Genomic DNA, 25,068 nt, shown 5'->3' with positions numbered 1-25,068 from the left:
AATAAACGTGCAGTCAAGACCACAGAGTTCTAATTCAAAAATGTATTTATTGCCGAGAGGCCCAAAGGTGAGAATGCAGCAGTTACATACAGGGATTATTCATCATTTTACATAAGACATGATGTACAAAAGGGTTGATGAGGTTTACATAATTATAGCCCATTCACGGTGGCTCTCACATCAAAACAAGTTTGCACATAAAAGTAGTCATGTTTATCAATGGAATATACTACTACTTTTGCCACCACCTGGTTAAACCTGGTCTAAGATAGGCATCTTACTTTATATCACAACAAACAGTTGTTATTCCATACAGTTTACTCACGTCGCGGCAATAGCAGTACAGTCTGTGGAACCGGTGGAGGCCAGAAATCCCTGGGGGTGGGAATATCTGTCTGGCATCCCTCTCTCATCAATACATTCTTATTTATACTCTGATATCTACCAATCCTAGCACATTCTAATAATAATACGTTTGGTCCAATTAGATTTCTTGATTCTATATATGGAGTCTCCTCTGTTCCTTAGGTCCCAATCAGATGATCTTCTGGGGGGGCGTCCCGCCCCCCTGTCTCTCCTCACGGTGTCTTCTTCCAGTATCAACAGCGAGGAGGTCTGCTGGTGGCCCCATCCTTTGCTGCTAAGGAGGGAGAGGCCCATTTTCTCCCCTCTGGGATGAATCAGACATTTGAACATTCCCTTTATATTATTTGATTTCCCCATATACATGGTGTGTGTAATGAATCTATGGACTATCTAGCATTAACCCAGTACAGTCATTGCTTCTAGGTTAATACCAAATAGTCCACAAGAGCCAGCACCAACCCTTATTTACCAGACTGACACTTTGTATTATAACTATGATTTAAAGCTTATATGGTTTACAACAAGAGTGAAATGACACTCTATTATCTTCATAACCAGATTGACATTCTAAATGATATTCAAATATTATGAGTCAGTTACCTTTTAAATTGATATGGTTTAGTTAGTTTGAGTCTAACATTCTGTAAGTACATTCTTCTTTTAGCAAGTCTGTTCTCTGTTTAGACCAGCTGCCCTCTGCAAGTGGGGTGTAATCACCTACATTTACATACAGTCAACTCGAGAAGGTGTTGTTTGTTCTATAGATTTAGCCATTGCTTGAGTGGGGGTTGAGTGACTGTTGGGCTGGTCTGCTGGTGCAGCTGTTTCTAGCATGGTTCCTCATTTAGCACTGACAACTGAAACTCAGTTTGTTCCAAACGGCACACCAGGCTCTTTGCATATATTTCTAGTTATAGACATATGGATTATGAAATACACAGTCAATGTTACCACACCTGTTTCAAGACCGGACGCTCTGAACATTTCTTCAAATGATAACAGCGTTTTCCCGAGTGCTCCCCTGTTGGGACTTCCTGGATGAGACTCCCGTCGATTAAAGGGGAAGTCCTTAGCTTCAAGAATCTGTTTCTGATTTCGTCCCTCTGACAAAAATTTTATGAATGGGCCCAATCTGCATGACAACAGCGCACAGCAGCGCCCTCTCTAGCGGCAACGCTATATTCCGGACTAGGAGAGTTTTATCCACCAAAACCTGCACAGACTACAACATATGACGTATATCATGCCAGTTAGGGTACCTTGTGTATACTGTTTACTTTTACTCTTACTAAAATTTTGTATTGCCTATATTTATTATAACATACTGTATAATATAACCGATCTGCACCTTTGTTTACACTGTTTATTTTTCTCATATTTTTTAACTCATTGTTAATTATATTGTTCACAATATTAGCCTATATTTAGATATTTCTACTATTACCCCGCCCATACCTGTACCTCCCCTCCCCCATGCTGCTATGATGCCCGCATTTCCTCCCCGGATCAATACAGGAATATTTCATCTTAATAACTTATCTTAATTGCTTCTGTTTTACAGCCAATTATGTATCAAGCTGTCGGAGCATACGTCATGAACATAGTCATGTCTGCTGGTGTCGATTTGAATTATATGCACAATAATAATAATAATTTCAGTCAGTGCATTTCTGTAGCTGTAGTGTCAGACACACACACACACACACACACACACACAGGCACACACACACACGCACACGCACACACACTTCAGTCTCATTTGCCGGTGTGATTAAGCAAATGGGTAATTTGCTGTTTGGCATGGCAGAGCTGGCGCTGACTGCAGATTAGCCGGGCTGCACCGTGTCCTTTCTGGCACTCGCCCACCCTCCCTCCCTCCCTCCCTCCCTCCCTCCCTCCCTCCCTCCCTCCTCTCCTCCTCTGCCGTTAATCTGACAGACAGACAGCCCATCGGTAGTCATCACACGTTCTGTCTGGCCCATCACCTTAGACACACACACACACACACACACACACACACACACACACACACACACACACACACACACACACACACACACACACACACACACACACACACACACACACACACACACACACACACACACACACACACACACACACACAAATATAGACACAGTCGCACACAATGTCATTCATGCATACTCATTGCTGATGAACAACTAATCAGCCAGGGGTAGCCATAAATAAAACGGGTACACAATGTTGATGTCCACAGTTTCATTATCTTGGCTCTGGTACATGACAATGCAATTAGCCAGCAGCACAAAGAGGAAAGCCTAATCACACACACAGTATAATGGAATGATAACGGGGAAACGAGGACGGCAGCAGCCTGGACGGCCGGTCTCGCGGGCGCTGAGCGAGCATATGCCAGAGACTTGCTTCTTAGTTGGATGGGGTTGTTATAGCCATCTGACCTTTGTGATCTCACTACGGTAATGACAGTGTTCACGAGATATAGCTTTGGTATGCACACACGGTATTCGAGTCTGTACTCTATGTACTCTACTGTACTTTTTTTTTCCTAACCTGATTTTAAGCAGGGAAGGTGGCTCATAACACTAGTTTACAGCGATGGCCTGGGGATTGAGTTGCAGAAGCGAACTGGGTTACACACACAGTAAACACCTTTACACCTGGGAGCCACCTAATGCCACCACAGTGTTCTATTGTCCAACACAGCTGGGCATTGAGCGCCTTAAGGGCACACGGATGGTGGTTGCCGCTTACGTCCCAGCCCAGGTTATTTGAGCCAGCCCAGGGATTTGAGCCAGTGACCTGTCGGTCACAAGCTCATTTCTCTATAACCCCCGAGGCTGTTGTTGTCCCCATTTGCCATAAACAAGGTGGCCTATTGGGATGCTAGGTCCTAATGTGAAAAACTGTGATTGTGAAGCTCTGTTGTGAAGCACTTTGAGCTGCAATTTTTGTATGAAAGGTGCTATACAAATACAGTTTATTATTATTATTTGTGCCAATAGACGTTTTCAGTTGAATTCCATTGCTAGGGGAACAGCTTTGGCCCATGTTTTATTTCCCGTCAGCTATTGTATGAACGAACACTGCAACAGGAAATATAGTAGTCTATAGTTCCTAACACACACCAGCAGTCGTCTGGTAATCGGAAGGTTTCCGGTTCGATTCTGGCTCCGGCCTCTACTTCCTCAGGCGCCTAAGGAAGTTCCAAGTCAGTCAGAAGATCCTTAGGAACTTCTACTCATGTACAATAGAGAGCATCCTGACTGGCAACATCACCTCCTGGTTTGGGAATAGCACTGCACAAGACCGTAGCAGACTACAAAGAGTGACACGTTCAGCCGAACGCACAATTGGAGGGGGGCTTCCCACCCTCCAGAACATTTACAACAAGCGGTGCAGGGGGAAGGCTAAGAGAATTATTAAGGACTCGAGCCACCTGAACAACTGCCTCTTTGAACTGCTGCGGTCAGGCAAGCGATACCGGAGTCTTAAGGCGAGCACAGAAAGACTCAGAAGAAGCTTCTATCCCCAGGCCATCAGGCTGCTAAACGAACAATAAACACTATGCAACAACCATCAAATGCACACAGCACACACACCCACACGCACACACTCACTTAAACCACACAAACACACTTTATATTTATTGATAAAGGATTTGCACTACAACTCGTACACCCACTGTAAATTGTACCTAAATTGCACCTCATCCCATTTCTGCCTTGCACTATATAGTATTGTATTAGTACACTGCACAGTATTGTATATTATATGGTAACTCAGTTACGTCTATTCTGCATCGAACATTGTACATATGTCTATACTGAACACTGTGACCTCATTTTTTTTTTACTTCTAATTTCTAATATGTTGTGAAGGGCCAGATTAAACTGAGAATATGCCTTTATTGTTTGGTATACTTTGTATATTATTTATATATATACACGGAATATCCCTTTACCTGCGTTCAGACCAGAGTAATATTCGCTCTCCTTATTGGATAGCACCCTAGGCTCCAGGCAGTCTCGCACTCAGACAGGTGCAATGGGCGAGTTTGGGGCATGTCAGAACATGCCTTTGGCAGTGTATTGATTCAGGACCAAAGTGGTTAGGTTTGGAACTAGATAATCATTTAAGTATATATGCTGGCGCAGGTGTGCCCAGCAGTAGTTCATTCAGTTCGTCTAAAGCAGCAGTGTGACAAGTTCGGTAACATTGAAGTGAGCAACCGTGCGTTTAGAACATGTGCGAATAGGATAGTAAAAGTGTCAGAGTTTAATGCAGTAACGTCAAGTTCGACCTAGTTTAATGTGAAGTATAGTGCACAGGAGAACCAGAGTCGGCGATTGCAGAACCATTCCTGGTTGGATTATATTGATTTGGGACGTGACCACCGGAGAAGAGCATCGTTGATTTCCACTATCGTTTGGGATTCAACCTCGTGAGGATTACAACTCGGGCCTGCCTCGTGGACGGGGCTGGCTAGCTGTCATCAATGCTGTCAGGCATTTGGATTACAATTATTGCTTTTGCTGCTGATCAAGGGAGTTTACAAGGACCGACTCCTGTATCTGGAGTCTCTTTATTCCTGTGACGGTGCGGCTCCGTCACTGACTTTGCGGGCAGTGCGCATACTGTACATACACACACACTCATTGTCTGTCTTTCCATATACCATAACCGTATAATGTAATGTGGTGCGTTTCATGTGGACAGCGCACATGGGAACGCACACACGCCATATGCCGCGGAGCAACACACACACACACACACACACACACACCAAACATTCCCTCTTGTCAGCTTTCGTAGGATGTCCGAATGCGCACAATCATTTCATTCCGTTTCCGTTGTTATAGCAGAATGACGTTCATACAGCAAGACATTCATTCATCACATCACATTTATTTACTCACAGTCATGATGCATTCGCTTCGCTCTGCACTCCTAGGTTGACGTGTTGGCCAAGCAGAAGCACACATATCCGCCAGGTTAAATGGGAGGGGTTGACGCAAGGTAATCGTCACGTGAGCGATATGATTGTATTGTACTGTTTACTTGGTTATCTGTAATTTAAAACAGTTGGAAGTTATGTGATATAGTGGAGGATATATATTTTGTGTGTAGGAATTGGTTTAATGTGTTAAAAAGAATAATAATATGTACATCCTGTTTAAAGCCTAGTGGGAGGGGCTATTGGATACAAGAGAGCTGCTTTGGCCCAGGGACGTCAGTCTTGAATGGACTGAGTTACAGTGAAGGTAACCAGGATCCCTAGTACAACGTGTTGGTATTGCTTGTAGTAGAAGTAGTAGTGTATATTGTGTATTTAGACTTTGTGTAGTGTTAAGTATTAAGTATATTTTGTTTTGTTTATTTGTTTTCTCTTTTTCCACTTTTGTTAGATATAGTAAGTATAGGGTATTTTGGTTTACGTTACTTTCACTTTTTCACATTTTTTGTAAAACTATATCACCTCTGCACTTTTGGGAGGCGGGAAATAAACACCCACCAACGAGATCTTTCGACTACGCCTGTTTATGAGAGAATCAAAGGAGTTCGGGAGAGGACCCCGTCACATATGGTGTCAGAAGTGGGATCACATCTGCTCTGTTGGACACTGGTAGCTTTATGTCATTTGTGAAACGCAGTATAGTACCAGTAGGCAGTGTGGACTATAGCCGCCAAGCAGATGTGTTGTGTGTGCATGGGGATAAGCATCTGTACCCCAAAACAGAGATAACTGTTACCCTTGAGAACCAGCCTTACCTATTAACTGTTGGGGTGGTAGACAATTTGCCGGTAGATCTCATATTAGGGAGAGATTTACCGATACTGGTGGATTTACTGCAGGAGACAGAATTGCCAGTCCAAACTGTCTCGGGGAAGAGGGGAGATGTTGTGTGTCCTGTGATAACTCGAGCCCAGGCAAAGGCTGGAGTCCAACCACTCCCAGATTTTGACAGTAGTCTGTGTGAGGGTGGCACTAAGGGGCCAAAAAAATCTCGGCGCCGACGCCGCTTTGAGAAGCAGCTAAAATCTACCGAACCTGAACCAACAGACAAAATGTGGGAAGTGCCTGAAAATATTTCTGTGATACAGAGGGAAGATGTAACTTTGAAACCGTTGTTTATGCAAGTGGTAGAAAAGACCAAAACAAATTGTGTGGGAAAGGAAATGTTCATTGTTGATAATAACCTGTTATACAAAGTTACAGATGACCACAGACGTCTTGTGGTGCCTGCTAGCTGTAGAGGACTGGTCATGCACCTAGCACACACCCTCCCATGGGCCGGCCATCTTGGCCGCCATAAAACATTTTTACGGGTTAGTGCGCGCTTTTATTGGCCCTGCATGTACACTGACATTGATCAATATTGCGCCACATGCCCCACATGTCAGAAAACATGCCCTGCCCGCAAATCTGACCGAGCTTTCCTCCAGCCACTCCCTGTCATCTCTATTCCATTCCGCAGGATTGCTATGGACATCGTGGGCCCTCTGGTGAAAAGCAGCGGTGGACACCAGTACATCCTGGTTGTGAGTGACTACGCCACCCGTTTCCCAGAGGCCTTTCCCCTGCGCACCATCACCGCTCCCGTGGTTCTGCAGGCTTTGGTACAGCTGTTCTCCAGAGTGGGGATACCAGATGAGATCTTGACGGACCAGGGGACCAACTTCACCTCTAGGCTGATGCATCTCTTCCACAAACAATTGGGCATCTCAGCGATCAGGACCACCCCTTACCACCCGCAAACTGATGGTTTGGTCGAAAGGTTCAACCAGACGCTGAAGAGGATGTTGCGGAAGTTTGTGGATGACACTGGCAAGGACTGGGATCGCTGGCTCCCATTTCTGCTCTTCGCCTACCGAGAAGTTCCCCAGGCCTCAACAGGTTTCTCACCATTTGAACTGTTGTATGGCTGGGAGGTACAGGGACCGTTGGATCTGCTCCGAAAGGGCTGGGAGGGTCCTTCCACCCATTCGAGTGACAGAGGGGTGGTGCAGTTTGTGCTGGAGATGAGGGATCGGCTGGCCGGATACCAGGAGGAGGCAGAGGTCAACCTGCGTGAGGCCCAGAAAGGTCAGAAGGCCTGGTATGACCAACAGGCCAGGCACCGTGAGCTACAGGCTGGCCAAAAAGTCCTGTTGCTCCTCCCTTCGTCCAACAGCAAGCTCTTGGCGAAATGGCAAGGGCCATACCTCATCACCCGCAAGATGGGTCCTGTCACATATGAGGTCCATCACCCGGACAAGAAGAAACAGAAACAGACTTATCACGTGAACCTCCTAAAACAATGGAAGGAACGTCCAATCCAGGCGCCAGGAACAGCTCTGCTGGTGAGGGAGGTGGACGTGGAAGAGGAAGTGGAGACAGGACTGAGAGCTCTAACTACAACTGCTACCCCTGTCTTAGTACATCTAACTCTAGAGCAAGCTGCACAGCTCCTCCAGGTCTTCCAGGAGTCTCCATCCCTCTTTGCCGCCAGGCCAGGAAAAACCACCCTCATTGAGCATGTAGTTCGCCTAAAAGTTGGACGGCCAATCCGCCAACGTCCCTACCGTGTCCCCCAACAGCTGGTGGAAAAGCTGCGACTGGAGATAGAGGAGATGTTGAAGCTCGGAGTGATTGAACCTTCTAACTCAGAATGGTGCAGTCCGGTAGTCATTGTCTTTAAAAAAGATGGTTCACTCAGGATATGCATTGACTTCAGGAAGCTCAATGCCATCTCTGAGTTTGATGCCTACCCCATGCCAAGGATCGACGACTTACTGGAGAAGATCGGAGCTGCCAGATACATCACAACCCTGGATCTCTGTAAAGGATACTGGCAGGTCCCGCTGGAGAAGTCGTGTCGGCCATATACAGCATTCCGAACACCAGCTGGCTTGTACCAGTTCACAGTGATGCCCTTTGGACTTCATGGAGCACCAGCCACCTTCCAAAGACTGATGGACAGAGTCCTCCAGGGGTGTGACCACTGCAGTGCAGCATACCTGGATGATGTGGTCATCTTCAGTGCGACTTGGGAGGAGCATGTCCAAGATGTGTCACTGGTGCTGGGAAGAATCCGAAAGGCGGGATTGACACTCAACCTTGCCAAGTGTGAGTGGGCACAGCAGGAGACACGGTACCTGGGCTACCTGCTAGGACGGGGTGAGGTGCGTCCGCAAGTGGATAAGGTGGAAGCTATCCAAAACTCCCCTTGACCTCGGACCAAGAAGGAAGTACGGTCCTTCCTGGGATTGGCTGGCTGGTACCGACGTTTTGTGCCCCAGTTTGCAACCATTGCAACCCCACTTACAGCACTGACCAATAAGGACCAGAAGAATCCAGTAAACTGGTCAGAGGAGTGTGAAACGGCTTTCAAAGCATTGAAATCCCACCTATGTTCTTCCCCTGTCCTCAAGAGCCCGGACTTCACCAGAAGATTTCTGGTACAGGTGGATGCATCCGAAGTTGGCCTTGGAGCGGTTTTGGCCCAAGGAGACCCTGGGGAAGAACATCCAATCCTATACCTGAGCCGCAAGCTGAAGCCACCGGAGACCAGGTATTCCACAGTGGAAAAGGAGGGCTTGGCCATTAAGTGGGCGCTGGAGAGTCTGCAGTACTACCTGCTTAGATGGGAATTTGACCTGGAAACGGACCACCGAGCTCTTACCTGGATCAACTCCATGAGGGACCACAACAGCCGCCTTACCCGATGGTACCTCTCACTCCAGCCATTTAAGTTTAACATCCGACACCGATCGGGCAAGACCAATGTGGTGGCAGATTACCTATCCAGGTTGCCGCACATCGCCAACCTCGAGGAGGAGAGGGATGATGTGACGGTGCGGCTCCGTCACTGACTTTGCGGGCAGTGCGCATACTGTACATACACACACACTCATTGTCTGTCTTTCCATATACCATAACCGTATAATGTAATGTGGTGCGTTTCATGTGGACAGCGCACATGGGAACGCACACACGCCATATGCCGCGGAGCAACACACACACACACACACACACACCAAACATTCCCTCTTGTCAGCTTTCGTAGGATGTCCGAATGCGCACAATCATTTCATTCCGTTTCCGTTGTTATAGCAGAATGACGTTCATACAGCAAGACATTCATTCATCACATCACATTTATTTACTCACAGTCATGATGCATTCGCTTCGCTCTGCACTCCTAGGTTGACGTGTTGGCCAAGCAGAAGCACACATATCCGCCAGGTTAAATGGGAGGGGTTGACGCAAGGTAATCGTCACGTGAGCGATATGATTGTATTGTACTGTTTACTTGGTTATCTGTAATTTAAAACAGTTGGAAGTTATGTGATATAGTGGAGGATATATATTTTGTGTGTAGGAATTGGTTTAATGTGTTAAAAAGAATAATAATATGTACATCCTGTTTAAAGCCTAGTGGGAGGGGCTATTGGATACAAGAGAGCTGCTTTGGCCCAGGGACGTCAGTCTTGAATGGACTGAGTTACAGTGAAGGTAACCAGGATCCCTAGTACAACGTGTTGGTATTGCTTGTAGTAGAAGTAGTAGTGTATATTGTGTATTTAGACTTTGTGTAGTGTTAAGTATTAAGTATATTTTGTTTTGTTTATTTGTTTTCTCTTTTTCCACTTTTGTTAGATATAGTAAGTATAGGGTATTTTGGTTTACGTTACTTTCACTTTTTCACATTTTTTGTAAAACTATATCACCTCTGCACTTTTGGGAGGCGGGAAATAAACACCCACCAACGAGATCTTTCGACTACGCCTGTTTATGAGAGAATCAAAGGAGTTCGGGAGAGGACCCCGTCACAATTCCTCATTGAATCAGACGGAGTACCCGAACATTCCTCTACCCTCCAGGCCTTACACCCCGGAGGGAACCCATTGTCTCCAGTCGGTACCAGTGTTGCCCTATATAATTGCTACTATACAACAGGTGGCGTCAGCTTAGACCCATCGTAGGATTCCTGCTATTCTTAGTGACTTATGCTCTTGACTGACTTTACGTATATTCTTCGCCATACAAGCGCGACCCTAATTCTCATTCTGTAACCTAACGTTGCCTAATAATAATAAATTACCCTCAAATACTATTTCTGTGTCAATGCCGTGTTCTTGTGGGTGTTCACCATCTATATTTGATGTACTGTCTGGCCAGTAATTAAAGTACATAACTAGCAGTGATTTAATCTATCACAATCTTTAATACAGTCAGGGTTTTGTAACCCCTCAGTTACAATTGGTCCTTCGAGCCGGAGGGTATCAGTGTAATATTTAATATAATATTAATATTAACATGGCCAGCGGTGAACACTCCCCAAGCGGCTCCCCTAAGCTAGAACGCCTGCAGCGCAAACGTCAGCCACCTCCATATCTGGAGGAATTCGCTTTCGTTCTACCCCCTAGCTTATCTAAACGGACGTTAAATATGAATAAAACGGATAGTTTAAGCATGCCCACTCCTATCGACTTGGCGGCCCCGCCAGTAGAGACCCCAGAGGGTTCAAACAAAACTGACTTAGCTCACGGGGGGGACCAAGTGGGACATGACGTGACTATACCTCCAGACAGCGTCACCGGGATAGACCCCGGAGCGCTCCAGGATAAAGAAAGCGCTCCAGGGATAGACCCCGGTGCACAACCAACCCAAGAGCGCGTACCCGAGACAGCCCTCGGCGCGCAACCACGAGAAGAGTACCGCGCTCAAGAGATAGACCTCGGAGCGCGCCAGGAGAACAGGTCTCCACCAAGCCCTGTCAACGCCCGATCACCTCCATCGGTGTCATCCCCCAGCGAGGCTGACCAGAGACTGGCGCAAGCCTTAATCGCCACGCTGACAGCTTCAACCGAAAGAGACCGTCTCCAAGCACAGACACTTAGTGAGCGCGAACACTCTGCAGTGGAACGAGAACGCCTCCAGGCGCAACAACAGAACGAGCGAGAACGCATCCGACTAGAAGAGAGTCGCCTCCAGGCCGACACAGCGATGACCATCAGACTGGAAGAGAGGCGCCTCCAGGCTGAAGAAACCATTCAGCGAGACCGTACCAACGCGCAACGCGATGCACAGCGCGACGCCGCCAATGCACAGCGCGAAGCGGAGCGGGACCGCCTGCAGGCGCAGATGATAGAACAATTGATCCAGAGGGCTACCCCCCACTCCTCCACGCGGAGCTCCCGGAGATCATCACGACACGGGTCGAGGGCACCTTCCCCTCCCCGACACATCTACACGGGACCCAGCCAGCAGGAAGAACCTGTTCACGTCGCCGAGCCCTCTCCCCGACTAGACTACACGGGACCCAGCCAGCAGGAAGAACCTGCCTACGTCGCCGAGAGACTAACTAGAAGACTCCAAGACCTAGCGGAGGAAGAGGAGGGATGTCAAGCCCACCAGTACGAACCTACTTTGGACCAGGAGGCCCAGTACAGCCCCGACCCCAGCCCCGAGCCACTGCGTTACGAACCCCCGACCCAAACCAAGGTTGAGTTTAATACACAGTCAGCACCGAGGAGCAGCACCTGGGGGCCCGGCCTCTGGTACCCACCCAGCACTAACCCACGACCCCACGTACGGGGAGACTCGCCCAGGAGGCCTCTCCCCCTACGCTCATCGGTGTCCCAGCCATCCATGGCATCTTACCATGGCGCACCGACGTTCCCATACTTTACGCGCGAGGACAGAGCACAGTACACGGAATTACGCATGTGTTTGGAGACTATGATGTCCGATGTCCCCGACGAGTCGTACAAATATGCCATCCTCCTCAAGCATCTCAAGGTGCCCAGAGCGCATAACATAGCGCTGGCATATTCCAACTCAAGCACCCCATACTCCGCGGCTCTGGTGGCCCTCGACCAGCGCTATGGACGCATATGGGATTACGTGATCCAAGAAATACGAGAGATCGACCGCCTCCCCCCAGCCAAAGACAATAGAGCACTGGATGACCTCTCAATCAAGGTACAATCCCTCGTGGGGATGCTGGGGTCACAAAAGGAGAAGGGGAGACATGAACTGTATGCAAATTCTAACGTGGAGCGGATACTGGAGAAGCTCCCTCCAGCCCGTCAAGAGCGTTTTCGGCGGCAGAGAGACCACAGTGACCCCAACGGCCCAGAACCATCCCTCCTAGACCTAGCTGATTTCCTCGCCAGGGAAGTTAGCAGTCTACGATTGGACACATTCGTGTGGAGTGGCTCTGACCCTAGAGATGGACCGAGAAGGTTCAACGACAACCGCCGGGCCGTGACAGTTATGCACCAAGCCGAGGTTGAGCCACGGCAGACGAGCCACAACACCCACGTCAAGGAGAAGTGGAAGGCTGTCTGTCAGTACTGTGAAAATGAACATTGGCTGTCTCAATGTGACACCTTCAAGAGGCTGACCGCTGACGAGGTGAGTCAGTGGATCAAAGCGAACCGCCGCTGCTTCCGCTGCGCGCACAGCCATATGGCAGCTGAGTGCCGCCTAAAGAAAAGATGCAGCAAGTGCGACGGCGCCCACCTGGAGGTCCTGCACGACAGCAACAAGCGTCCGCCAGGACAACAAAGTAAGCCCGTCACGGTGATGTACCAGGCCGAGGCGGTGTCACCACAAACCAGTCCTGGACCCCCCCCCTGGTGTCCTGACTGCTACAGCAGACACTGGGAGTCACGGTGCTACTCGGACTACCGCGAGTCGGCACCACTACAGAAGATCCATGCCCCCCCCCCTGGTGTACTTACTGCCGCAGCGGACACTCCATGTCACGGTGTGAAGCCTACCAGAAACTGACCCCCGCCGAAACGGATCAGTGGAGTAGGACGAACACACAGGACCACGCTCGCTGCGATACACTGCGCGAGGCCCACAAGAAAAGACTAGCCCAACAAGGCAACCCACCAACAGGAGTGCTCCACATAGACCCCAAGCAGAGCGGGAACCCCCGAGTGCTCATCAAAGTGGTCAGAGTGCTCCTGAGCTACGAGGACAAGGTCATGGACACTTACGCCGTCCTAGATGATGGGTCAGAAAAGACTCTCCTCCTCGCATCCGCCGCAGCCCGGCTGGGTCTGCGGGGGAACGAAGAAACAATGACAATCAGTACCATTAGAAGAGACCTGAAAACCATAAAGGGCAAGAACGTCTCATTCAAAATAGCAGCGGTCGGGCAGCCCGAGAAGCGGTACAGCATCACTAAAGCATTTACAGGCCATGACATAGGTCTGTCAAGCTACAACTACCCCATCCCACAGCTGATGGCGAAGTACGAGCACCTACGCAGACTACCTATACCGCTTATCGACGGCGCCACACCGACCCTGCTCATAGGCTCCGACCACGCGGACCTCATTCTCCCAATTGAGGCGGCCCACATCGGACCCAAAGGATGCCCAGTCGCGGTTCAGACCCGACTGGGGTGAACGCTCCAGGGCCCCCTCTACGGACTTGACAGTCAACCCACGTCTACACGCTGCCTGCACACAAAGGTGAGCGATACCGGCCACTCTCTCGTACAGCCCGTTGAGAGGCTATTGACATTAGACGAGAAGCCTGTGAGAGAACCGTGGGCTCAAGAAGAGGGAGTTCCGAACTCCACCCCCCTCAGCTGCGCTCCAAGCGACGTAGCTGACCTCGAACCCAGCACCCCAAGCTACCTCTTGAGGGGGCGGCCGGACCCGGCCCCTCCTCAGACGGGGCACCGGAAGAACAAGAGGAACAGACGGAGGATGTGGAGACACAGCCAAGCACAGATCAACCAGTCTCAGGCCCGCTTCCTCCTAAGCGACCTACCATCCCTTCCAGCCCGTCAGAAGCGGGTCAAGGACAGGGACAACTTAAAAGTGGACACAGTCGTTATGATCATAGACCAGTCAATACCCCGAGCTATGTGGCCGGCCGGCCGCGTAAGCAAAGTGATCACTGGTGCAGACGGAAAGGTCAGAGCGGCCGAAGTTATTGTCCAGGGGCGGACCTACACCCGACCCGTGGTGAGGCTGATAGAGTTGCCGAGGCTCCCTGACCCCCCTGATGACGATCATGACCCACTGACTTTGTAGATTGCCCTACTCCCCACAACAGACATTGAGCAGTTGACTGGACTATTAATCTGTCTCCCTTTAACTAATTAGGTGCGGACTAATTAGGAGGCGGCTGTTGTGAAGGGCCAGATTAAACTGAGAATATGCCTTTATTGTTTGGTATACTTTGTATATTATTTATATATATACACGGAATATCCCTTTACCTGCGTTCAGACCAGAGTAATATTCGCTCTCCTTATTGGATAGCACCCTAGGCTCCAGGCAGTCTCGCACTCAGACAGGTGCAATGGGCGAGTTTGGGGCATGTCAGAACATGCCTTTGGCAGTGTATTGATTCAGGACCAAAGTGGTTAGGTTTGGAACTAGATAATCATTTAAGTATATATGCTGGCGCAGGTGTGCCCAGCAGTAGTTCATTCAGTTCGTCTAACGCAGCAGTGTGACAAGTTCGGTAACATTGAAGTGAGCAACCGTGCGTTTAGAACATGTGCGAATAGGATAGTAAAAGTGTCAGAGTTTAATGCAGTAACGTCAAGTTCGACCTAGTTTAATGTGAAGTATAGTGCACAGGAGAACCAGAGTCGGCGATTGCAGAACCATTCCTGGTTGGATTATATTGATTTGGGACGTGACCACCGGAGAAGAGCATCGTTGATTTCCACTATCGTTTGGGATTCAACCTCGTGAGGATTACAACTCGGGCCTGCCTCGTGGACGGGGCTGGCTAGCTGTCATCAATGCTGTCGGGCATTTGGATTACAATTATTGCTTTTGCTGCTGATCAAGGGAGTTTACAAGGACCGACTCCTGTATCTGGAGTCTCTTTATTCCTCATTGAATCAGACGGAGTACCCGAACATTCCTCTACCCTCCAGGCCTTACACCCCGGAGGGAACCCATTGTCTCCAGTCGGTACCAGTGTTGCCCTATATAATTGCTACTATACAACAGGTGGCGTCAGCTTAGACCCATCGTAGGATTCCTGCTATTCTTAGTGACTTATGCTCTTGACTGACTTTACGTATATTCTTCGCCATACAAGCGCGACCCTAATTCTCATTCTGTAACCTAACGTTGCCTAATAATAATAAATTACCCTCAAATACTATTTCTGTGTCAATGCCGTGTTCTTGTGGGTGTTCACCATCTATATTTGATGTACTGTCTGGCCAGTAATTAAAGTACATAACTAGCAGTGATTTAATCTATCACAATCTTTAATACAGTCAGGGTTTTGTAACCCCTCAGTTACACCAGTGGAGGCTGCTGACCAAATTTTTAGGTGAAGCACAAATTATTATATTATATTATATATTAAATAATATTTTTAAAACATCCCCCACTGTGTGTCAGTGGACACAGATGAAAACATATTAACATTAGGTGACAGCGGACTTGACCAGATGAAAACATATTAGGTGACAGCGCACCTGACCAGATGAAATCATATTAGGTGACAGCGCACCTGACCAGATCAAAACATATTAGGTGACAGCGCACCTGATCAGATGAAAACATTTTAGGTGACAGCGCACCTGACCAGATCAAAACATAATTAGGTGAAGGTGACAAGGAAGCCACATACTCATACCCCCCCGACACTCAACTAACCGCCTCGGACAGTCCTTCATACCAGTGGCCATCAGGCTCCACAACAGTGGGCAGCGACTGCTGCCAGACATCGACCTAGAACTAATAGGAACCCAAGTAGGACAATAACACTACCTTATGCATACTGCACCTTATGTGGATACTGTGAATAATGAATAATGTATATTTCAGTTAGTTAGATAGTAAATTATATTGACCTATTTGTTTACACTGCTTGTGTTGTTTTCACTACCTGTACCCCCCCCCCCCTTCCCCCATGCTGCTATGATGCCTGAATTTCCCCAAGGGGATCAATAAAGGAATATCTTATCTTATCTTAAAAGGAAAGATGAAATTACCTACCTGGGTTCCATCCTATAGAGGCAAATCTTTCCTGTGACAAAATGGGATCCAATGTAATAAAACTAAGTCAACCAACGAACTAGATTCCTGTACCGGATCTCCTCTCTGGTAAACAAGAATACCTTGAAGACTCTAACAGGAGCACTCATTCAAGGGTACTACGACTATGCTTGCACCTCATGGTACCAAAGCACCTCAAAGGCACTAAAAACAAGATTACAAACATCACAAAACAAACTGGTCAGACTACTGCTTGACCTTACTCCTAAAACCCACCTCACCCCTGTCCACTTTGATAACCTAGGATGGCTTAGAGTAGACGACAGAGTACAGCAACTTGCAATGGGCCTGGTCTACAAGATACACTACACCACTAAGATACCCATGTGCATGTCGAAATACTTCCCAAAGGTCAGTGAATACCACGACCACAACACCAGAGGGAGTTCCACAAATCATGTTCAACCCAGATAAAATAATTAAAAAAAAAAAAAAAAAAAAAACGTTTTTTTTTAATAAAAGAAAATAGTCATAACTTAGAAATTAGATTGCATAGGTCTATGAATCGATATCGCGATTCTGTTTCGATTAATTGCCCAGCCCTACAGTGTGTACAGTAAGTTAGCTTGGTGATTATCATTGTGATGTAGGCCATTTTTGAAGAAAAAACATTTATAATAAAAAAATAATAATAATAATAATTAAAAAAAAAATATATATATATATATTTTTTTTTATATATATAGGTATATGTAAATTAATAATAATTATGAATTATGAGTGAATTTGTGTTTCACGTGTTGTCATAGAGAAACCTCCACTGAGTTACACTATACTATGTTATTTTATTTCATACTTATCTTGTCTTGCACAGTCTCTGGAGCGTAACAGTAAGAAGCATTTTGTATAAAAGTATTCTGTACTTCTGTATGACAACTATTAAAGAAACTTGAAACTTGAAACTTGGCTCCTCCTGGCAGCGTGTCGACGTGTCCTTGAGCAAGACACTTAACCCCCTAACTGCTCCCGATGAGCAGGTTGGCACCTTGCACCACCGTCGGTGTGTGTGAGTGCGAATCTGTGAATGTGAGGCAGAAGCTGTAAAGCACTTTGGATAAAAGCGCTATATAAATGCATAACATGTGATCATTTAACATGCAAATTGCAAATGCTTCCAGGACAACTCACCCCAGTCCTTAACCAGTATGCTAATTATGACAGGACAGCTGTTTCAATTGCAAATCACCACGTGGCACCGGTGATGTTTCAACACAAAAAGATGTGATAGGAACTGGAGACTACTGCACACGTGGACCCATTTAGAATGCTTATGTTGTCATGTTTGAAAAGGTCTGTGCACTATACATTATGTCTGTGACTGAACTGGTTGTTTTCTCCCAGGGCCTGCACCAGACAACGCATGCTGAGCGGATCATGTGAGGGCCAGCCGCTCAAAGAACGCTCCATCCTCAGTGTCCAGCACCATATACGCCAGGAGCGCAGGTCTGACACACACACACACACGCACACACGCACGCACGCACGCACGCACGCACGCACGCACGCACACACACACACACACACACACACACACACACACACACACACACACACACACACACACACACACACACACACACACACACACACACACACACACACACACACACACACACACACACACACACACACACAGAAACTCATATCTACTCAAACAAACACACATGGCTAGATGTTTTGGAACCTTTTCACTAACGGCATGTTCTCCCTCTCTGTCCAACTACCAGGTCTCTGAGACATGGTTCCACCAGTCAGAGGATCAGCAGAGGAAAGTCGTTGGAAACGCTCACCCAGGATGTAAGTAATGTCCTCTCTAAGTACTGTCCACTCTAGTGTTGCACGGTCTACCAGTTTCTCTGTCCAGGACGTAAGTACTATACGCTCTAGTGTTGCATGGTCTACCAGTTTCTCTGTCCGGGACGTAAGTACTATACGCTCTAGTGTTGCACGGTCTACCAGTTTTTATGTAGCTTAATTTGAGAAACACTTCTATCCTTACAGTGCTTCACATCATAGTTTTTTAATTGAAATTGCATATTTATACTCTCTCTCTCACACACACACACACATGAGCTTATCTCCTCCCCTCCTCCCTGCAGCATTCCAGTACGGTGCGCTACCGTAACGCCCAGAGAGAAGACAGCGAGATCAAAATGATCCAAGAGAAGAAGGAACAGGCTGAGATGAAACGGTATTATATTCATATAATTTTTTTTGAAGATGTAATAATGATGTAATAATAATGTAATAATGATGTAAGACATGATATCTATAGAAAGTACCTCATCCGTAGCTAACAGTGTATTGCACTATCGGTAGCTAACAGTGTATCGCAGGACCTTAGCATGTCTTACCATGCTTTTTGTAAACGTATGTACATTATACCTGTTAAGTCTTATTCTTATTACTTGTATTATTGCACAAATGTCTTATTCTCATCCTATTCTTATTACTTGTATTATTGCACAATCGCTGCGGGCATGACCCCCCGCATTTCACTGTATGCTTGTATGCCGTGACAAATAAAACTCTTGACTTGACTTGACTTACCTCTAATACTAAGCTGGGGCAGGTATTCCTCATAGAACAATGGTGTAACCTTTCTGCCTAAGAGAGCGATTCCCTTGGCCTGAGAAAATGAATGGGTTAATAAATTAGCGTTGTCTCTGGTTTACCGAGGCTCCTTACCTCGAAAAAGGTCTTTCAATATCGATTTCTCTCTCTGTCAAGCAGGGGCGTTTTTAGGGTTAGATAACATTGGGGGATTCAGCCCCCCCCCCCTCTTTTTTTTTTACACACAGAAATACGCAATTTTAGAGTAATTAGAGACGAATACTGAAGAACTAGATTAGAGTTTTTTAAAGTGAGGTCCAGGTCCATGAGAGGGATCTGGGCAGTCTCCATAGAAAATTCAAAGTTAACAGGACCAAACCATCAGTTTCTTATTTATTTATTTAACCTTTATTTAGCCAGATAAAACATTGATATGGTCCAAGAGGCCCCAACGAGAGTACAAATATACATATATACACATATACATGACTTACTTGACTTAAGCCTTTGCACTCCCTGCGGAGCATAGGCCACTGACGATTTCTTTCCATGTTGCGCGGTTTTTGGCCTCCCGAACGATGTTGTGCCATCCCAGTCCAGCCTCTTTCATTTCCCCTTCCCAAGAACGGCGCCAGGTGTTTCGAGGCCTGCCGCGTTTCCTCTTTCCAGGTGGGTTCCATCGTAGGGCTTGCCGGGTGATGTTTGTGTCTTCCTTTCTCAGGGTATGGCCTATCCACATCCACTTTCTCTTCTTTATTTCTTCTGGCGGGGGTAGTTGTTTTGTGCGCTCCCACAGGTCCAGATTTGTAATGACATTTGGCCATCTCACTCTTAGAATGCGGCGGAGGCAGGAATTTATGAAGGACTGTACTTTCTGATTCAGCCCTACAGTTGTCTTCCAGGTCTCGGCGCCATACAGGAGGACTGATTTAACATTGGAGTTAAAGATCCTCAGCTTTGTGTTGGTTTTTATTTCGCGAGACCTCCATACTCGACCAAGTAGGTTGTATGCCGTTCTTGCTTTTCCGATTCGCACTCGGATGTCTTCTTCTGTGCCACCCGCTGTATCTACTATGCTCCCAAGGTAGGTAAAGGAGTTAGTTTCTTCGATGGCCTCTCCCTCTAGTTCAATGTTTTGCTGGCACTTTGTGTTGATCTTCATAATCTTGGTTTTTACCCTATTGATCTTCATTCCTAGAGTTGAGGCTGTTTCCTTTAGTTTGTTGGTCTTTTGTTGCATTTGCTGGTGACTGTGTGATAAGAGAGCTAGGTCATCTGCAAAATCGAGGTCTTCAAGCTGGTGCATCAGTGTCCACTGGATGCCGTTTCTGGCTCCTTCTGTTGTCTTCTTCATGGTCCAATCAATGGCCAGCAGGAACAAGAAGGGTGACAGCAGGCAGCCTTGTCTCACTCCGGTCTTTATCTCGAACGGGTTTGAGGGCTCCCCTCTGTGCAGTACCCTACTTGTCATTTCGTCATATGATCCTCTGATGATGTTGATGTACTTCGGTGGGATTCCATAGTGCTCCATCAGGTGCCACAGACTGTTCCTATCTAGACTGTCAAAGGCCTGTTCGAAATCGATGAAGTTGATGTATAAGGAGCTGTTCCATTCCAGGGACTGTTCGATGATGATCCTCAGTGTGGCGATCTGGTCTATGCATGACCTTTCTTTCCGGAATCCTGCTTGATGGTCTCTGAGGAGCATGTCAACGGCAGTCTTCATCCTATCTAGAATTATCCGGTTGAAGACTTTGCTGGCAGTTGAAAGTAGCGTGATCCCCCGGTAGTTCTTGCATAGTGCAAGGTCCCCTTTCTTTGGTATCTTCACTATGTAGCCTTCTTTCCAATCTTTGGGTATCCTTTCTTCTTGCCAAATTTTCCTCATGAGGGGATGGAGTGCTTTGATGCTTGTAATGATGTCGGTCTTGAATGCTTCACTCGGAATGGTGTCTGGTCCTGCTGCTTTCCCATCTCTCAATTGTGATATTGCTTTCCTAGTTTCTTCTTTCGTTGGGGGGATCATTTTCAGTGGGAGTGTGTCTGTTGCTGCTTGTATATCTGCTGGGATGCTTGCTGGTGCTCTGTTGAGCAGCTCTGTGAAATGTTCTACCCATCTCCTTGTTTGTTCTTCCTTTGTGGATAGTGTGTTTCCTGCCTTGTCTTTTATGGGCTTCTCTGATTTCATCCTTCTCCCCGAGAGCTTCCTGGTGATGTTGTATACCTCTCTCATGTTTCTCTGTCCCGCTGCTTCTTCTGCTTGTGTAGCAAGCTCTTCATAGTAGCATCTCTTGTCCGCCCTGACCTTTTTCTTTATTTCTTTATGTATCCTGTTGTATTCCTTTGTGTGCTTCTCCTTGGCTGCTCTCGTCCTGGCATTGTTGAGGTGGTCCTTTGCCTTTTTCCTCTCCTCCATGCTGTCCAATGTTCTTTGGGTGATCCACATTTTGTTTTCTTTCTTTCTTCTTCCCAGACTTTCCTCGCAGGTTGTTTGCCACACGTTTTTGATCTTCTCCCAGCTTTCGTCGATTTCTTCTTCCCCACTGCCCATTTCAGCCAGGGCCTGGAACTTGTTCCTCAGTGTGATCTGGAAGTGCTTCTGGTGTAGTTTTTCTTCCAGTTTCTTGGTGTCATACTTTGTTATTCTGTTTCCTGGGGTCCCCCTTTTCAGCTTCAGTTGTACCTTTGCTATGACTAAGTGGTGGTCTGATCCCACATCTGCACCTCTCTTTGTTCGCACATCGAGCAGAGATCGTCTGAACTGCTTCCTGATGCATATGTGATCGATTTGGTTGCATGTTTTCTGATCAGGGGACACCCATGTGGTCTTGTGAGTTTCTTTATGTGGGAAAAAAGTTCCGCCAATTACCAGGCTGTTGTCTGCACAGAAGTCCAAAAACATCTGCCCATTTTCGTTTCTGCAGCCCACTCCTTGCTGTCCCATGACTGGTACGTATCCGTTGTTTTCTTTTCCCACTTTGGCGTTCATGTCGCCCATCAGTATAACCACCTCCCTTTCCGTTGCTTTGAGTAGTGTGTTCTGTAGTTTTCCATAGAACTCCTCCTTTGACTCTTCTGTGGCATCGTTGGTTGGTGCGTATGCCACAATGATCCTGAGTGTGATTCTTGGATGAGACGTTCTGAACTTTGCTGTGATGAGTCTAGAGGAGACTGGTTCCCATCCAATGAGAGCCTTCTCCGCCTGTGTTGAGAGCATGATGCCTACCCCCTGCGTGTGTGGGGCGCCTTCTTCTTCATGTCCAGAGTACAGTATCTGTTTTCCAGATGCTAATCTGCTCTCTCCTGAACCTATCCATCTTGTTTCATTTAAACCTAGTATGTGTAAGCCGTAACTTTGCATCTCCTTTGCGATGTTGTCAGCTTTCCCTGCTTCGTACATGGTGCGCACGTTCCATGTTCCTATCTTTGTAGGTTTCCTGGTTGGGAGGACATTCGATCTCCTAGCTTCCCAGAGGCTTTGGCTAGCAGACGTCATATTTTCCATTTCGGATCCACCACCGGGAAACCTTGCGCTCAAGTTATCAGTCAGTGTTTTCGTAATCAAAAGTTAACCTCTGAGCGGGGGATTGGCCTACCCAGAGGTGCTTTTTTGTCAGGGTAGTGCTCCCTTAGCCCTTTGCCCTCTCAGGCCCACCGGGCAGTGGTTGAACCATTCTTCGTCTGTTCCCTCACCTGAGACCAGTTTGCCATGGGTGACCCTACCAGGAGCACTAGGCTCCAGACAACATAGCTCTCAGGATCCTAAGGACACGCAAACCTCTCCACCGCGATAAGGTGATGGTTCCAGGAAAAGGTATGATGGTGATGGTTCCAGGTATATGGTTCCACATATACATACATACATACATACATACATACATACATACATACATACATACATACATACATACATACATACATACATACATACATACATACATACATACATACATACATACATACATACATACATACATACATACATACATACACACATATACACCAATAACTAAATAAAAACACAGTTAAGAATCATACACATAAGCAAATAAACAAACAAACATTATGCACAGCCTATGTACAAAAGAAATAAACAGTTAATCTCTAGTCTTTACAGTTTTCTTCGATTGCATAAACACTCAAATCAAAAGTATTACACAATTATCAAAACCTTACACTCAAGGAGCAAAACATAGGCCCAGATTTGCACCCATATAAGCACAAAGTCAGCCTCACACTTTTTGCAAAACAATACACACAGTGATTTGCAAAACACTAAACACACTTGCATTACATTACACATAGAATGTCAAATTACCACACATATGAGCCAATTGGTTAAACACAGCAATCAGATGCACAAACACACCATTGCTTAATTGTAGATACACCAATCAGGTTTAAGCACTATAAAAATGTAGCAGGTGAGTTCACCTGTCTTCAACCAAAATGGAAGGAGAGTGAAGTACTGTACACAGAGAACGTGAAAATATACAATACATTCACCAAACACTACACAAGACAACCAATGATGCAGACTGATGAAAATATAAATGTTCTCTCCATATACCCAAATCAGTCAGCATGTCAACATGGAGAATCACAACAAAAAAATCTCTTGCCAGATCCAGCTAGGCAAAGAGATAATGTCTAGTATTTTCTGTACTCTATTTAAACATTTTCTATTTTTGTTTTTGTTTTACTGTAATTTTAACCTGTACTGGATACAGTATTTTATGTTTGTCTGATATTTGTTGAGCTTACTGTGTTATGCACACAGTAGCATGAAAACTGGGACATGTTTGGTTGTGATTCTCCATGTTGAAATGTTGACTGATTTGGTTATATGGAGAGAAAATTTATATTTTCATCAGTCTGCATCATTGATTTGGGTATATGGAGATAAATAAATAATATTTTCATCAGTCTATAGCATTGGTCTTGTGTAGTGTTTGGTGAATTTATTGTATATTTGCACATTCTCTGTGTACTTCACTTACAGTACTCTAATCACTGAGAAGTAGAATTGCTAAATGTGTTTTAGGTTAAGCACAGCAGTGTGTAACTGGTTCAAACAGAATTAAGTCATATGAAACGTGTGTTTCATATGGTAACAAAATGTAGTTTTTATAAATTAGTGTATAGTTTGTGTTTAATTTAGCAAAGGATCTGAGGTGTTCTGATAATTGTGTGTGTGGTTGTGCTAATTGTGTGTAGTGTTTTGAAACACCGGGCCCTGTTTTAAAAATTGTGCTTAAGCAATCGAAAACATTATATACATAATGTTTCAGTCTTCTCATAAAAAAAATATTAGATTTTGGGGTATTTTCCTGCCTTTGGTCAGCTTTGCATTCACATCTCAAATGAACCGCAGCAGGGTTCACTTGCAAGTGTGAATGAGCTTTTACACCACCCCAAACCAACCGGACTATCCGAGGAAATGAACCAGGGTTCGATTAAAGCTTATTATAGTTTATCACAGTATCATGAGCATGTCTTTGTCAGTGGACACTGGACATGGGTATGGATGGCTCCAGGTGCTGCTGCGTTAAAGTGCACATCTTCAATACCTATCTGTACTATTTAAAAGCACAGTGCAGGACACACTCAAAGGTTATCGCACCTCAGAGATGGCAGTGGACATGTATGACAGGACAAAGGCCATATGTAGTGGCCTTGGGATTGAGGAACATACTACCAGCCAAAGGAGGAAGCAGAAAAGGATGGATGAGTATGTAGTTAAGTCATCTTGTGGCACAAGCTCAGACCTCAGCTCAGGAGATCAGCTGAGACAGAGACTATCCAGTCTAGTGCACTGGAACCTTGCCCAGGCCCAACGGGGCCCGGCCCGGCGGGTTCGGGCTGGGTAGGGCTTTTTTTTTTATAAATAATTCGGGCTCGGTCGGGCCCGGGCACCGCCGTTTTTTTTTTTTTTTTTTTTCATGTAACTAGGGTTATAGGATAACCTTCGTTTTTAAGATTCGTTTTCTCTTTTGCGCCAGAGAAACATTTGGATGTAATTACCGCAGCGCGCAGGGAGAACTCAGGGGACAAGTTCAACTCGATTGGTTGTGTTGGAATATAGCCAGTTGGCGAACGTTT

General features: G+C 46.3%; 1 protein-coding gene across 1 annotated transcript in view; it reads left to right on the top strand.

The window, feature by feature from the left end:
* The window catches only part of nalcn (sodium leak channel, non-selective), a gene marked incomplete at both ends in the record, with an annotated part of 382,889 nt that overhangs the window by 296,758 nt on the left and 61,063 nt on the right, over nucleotides 1–25,068 (top strand). Inside the window, 3 exon segments of the mRNA XM_084311476.1 lie at nucleotides 17,755–17,856; nucleotides 18,141–18,210; nucleotides 18,513–18,604. Of these exon segments, the coding sequence (XP_084167602.1) occupies nucleotides 17,755–17,856; nucleotides 18,141–18,210; nucleotides 18,513–18,604 (264 nt within the window).

Source organism: Notolepis coatsorum (genome assembly GCF_963971535.1).
Source record: "Notolepis coatsorum genome assembly, chromosome: 3".
Classification (NCBI taxonomy): Eukaryota; Metazoa; Chordata; class Actinopteri; order Aulopiformes; family Paralepididae; genus Notolepis; species Notolepis coatsorum.
This window is presented reverse-complemented; position numbering and strand designations above follow the sequence as displayed.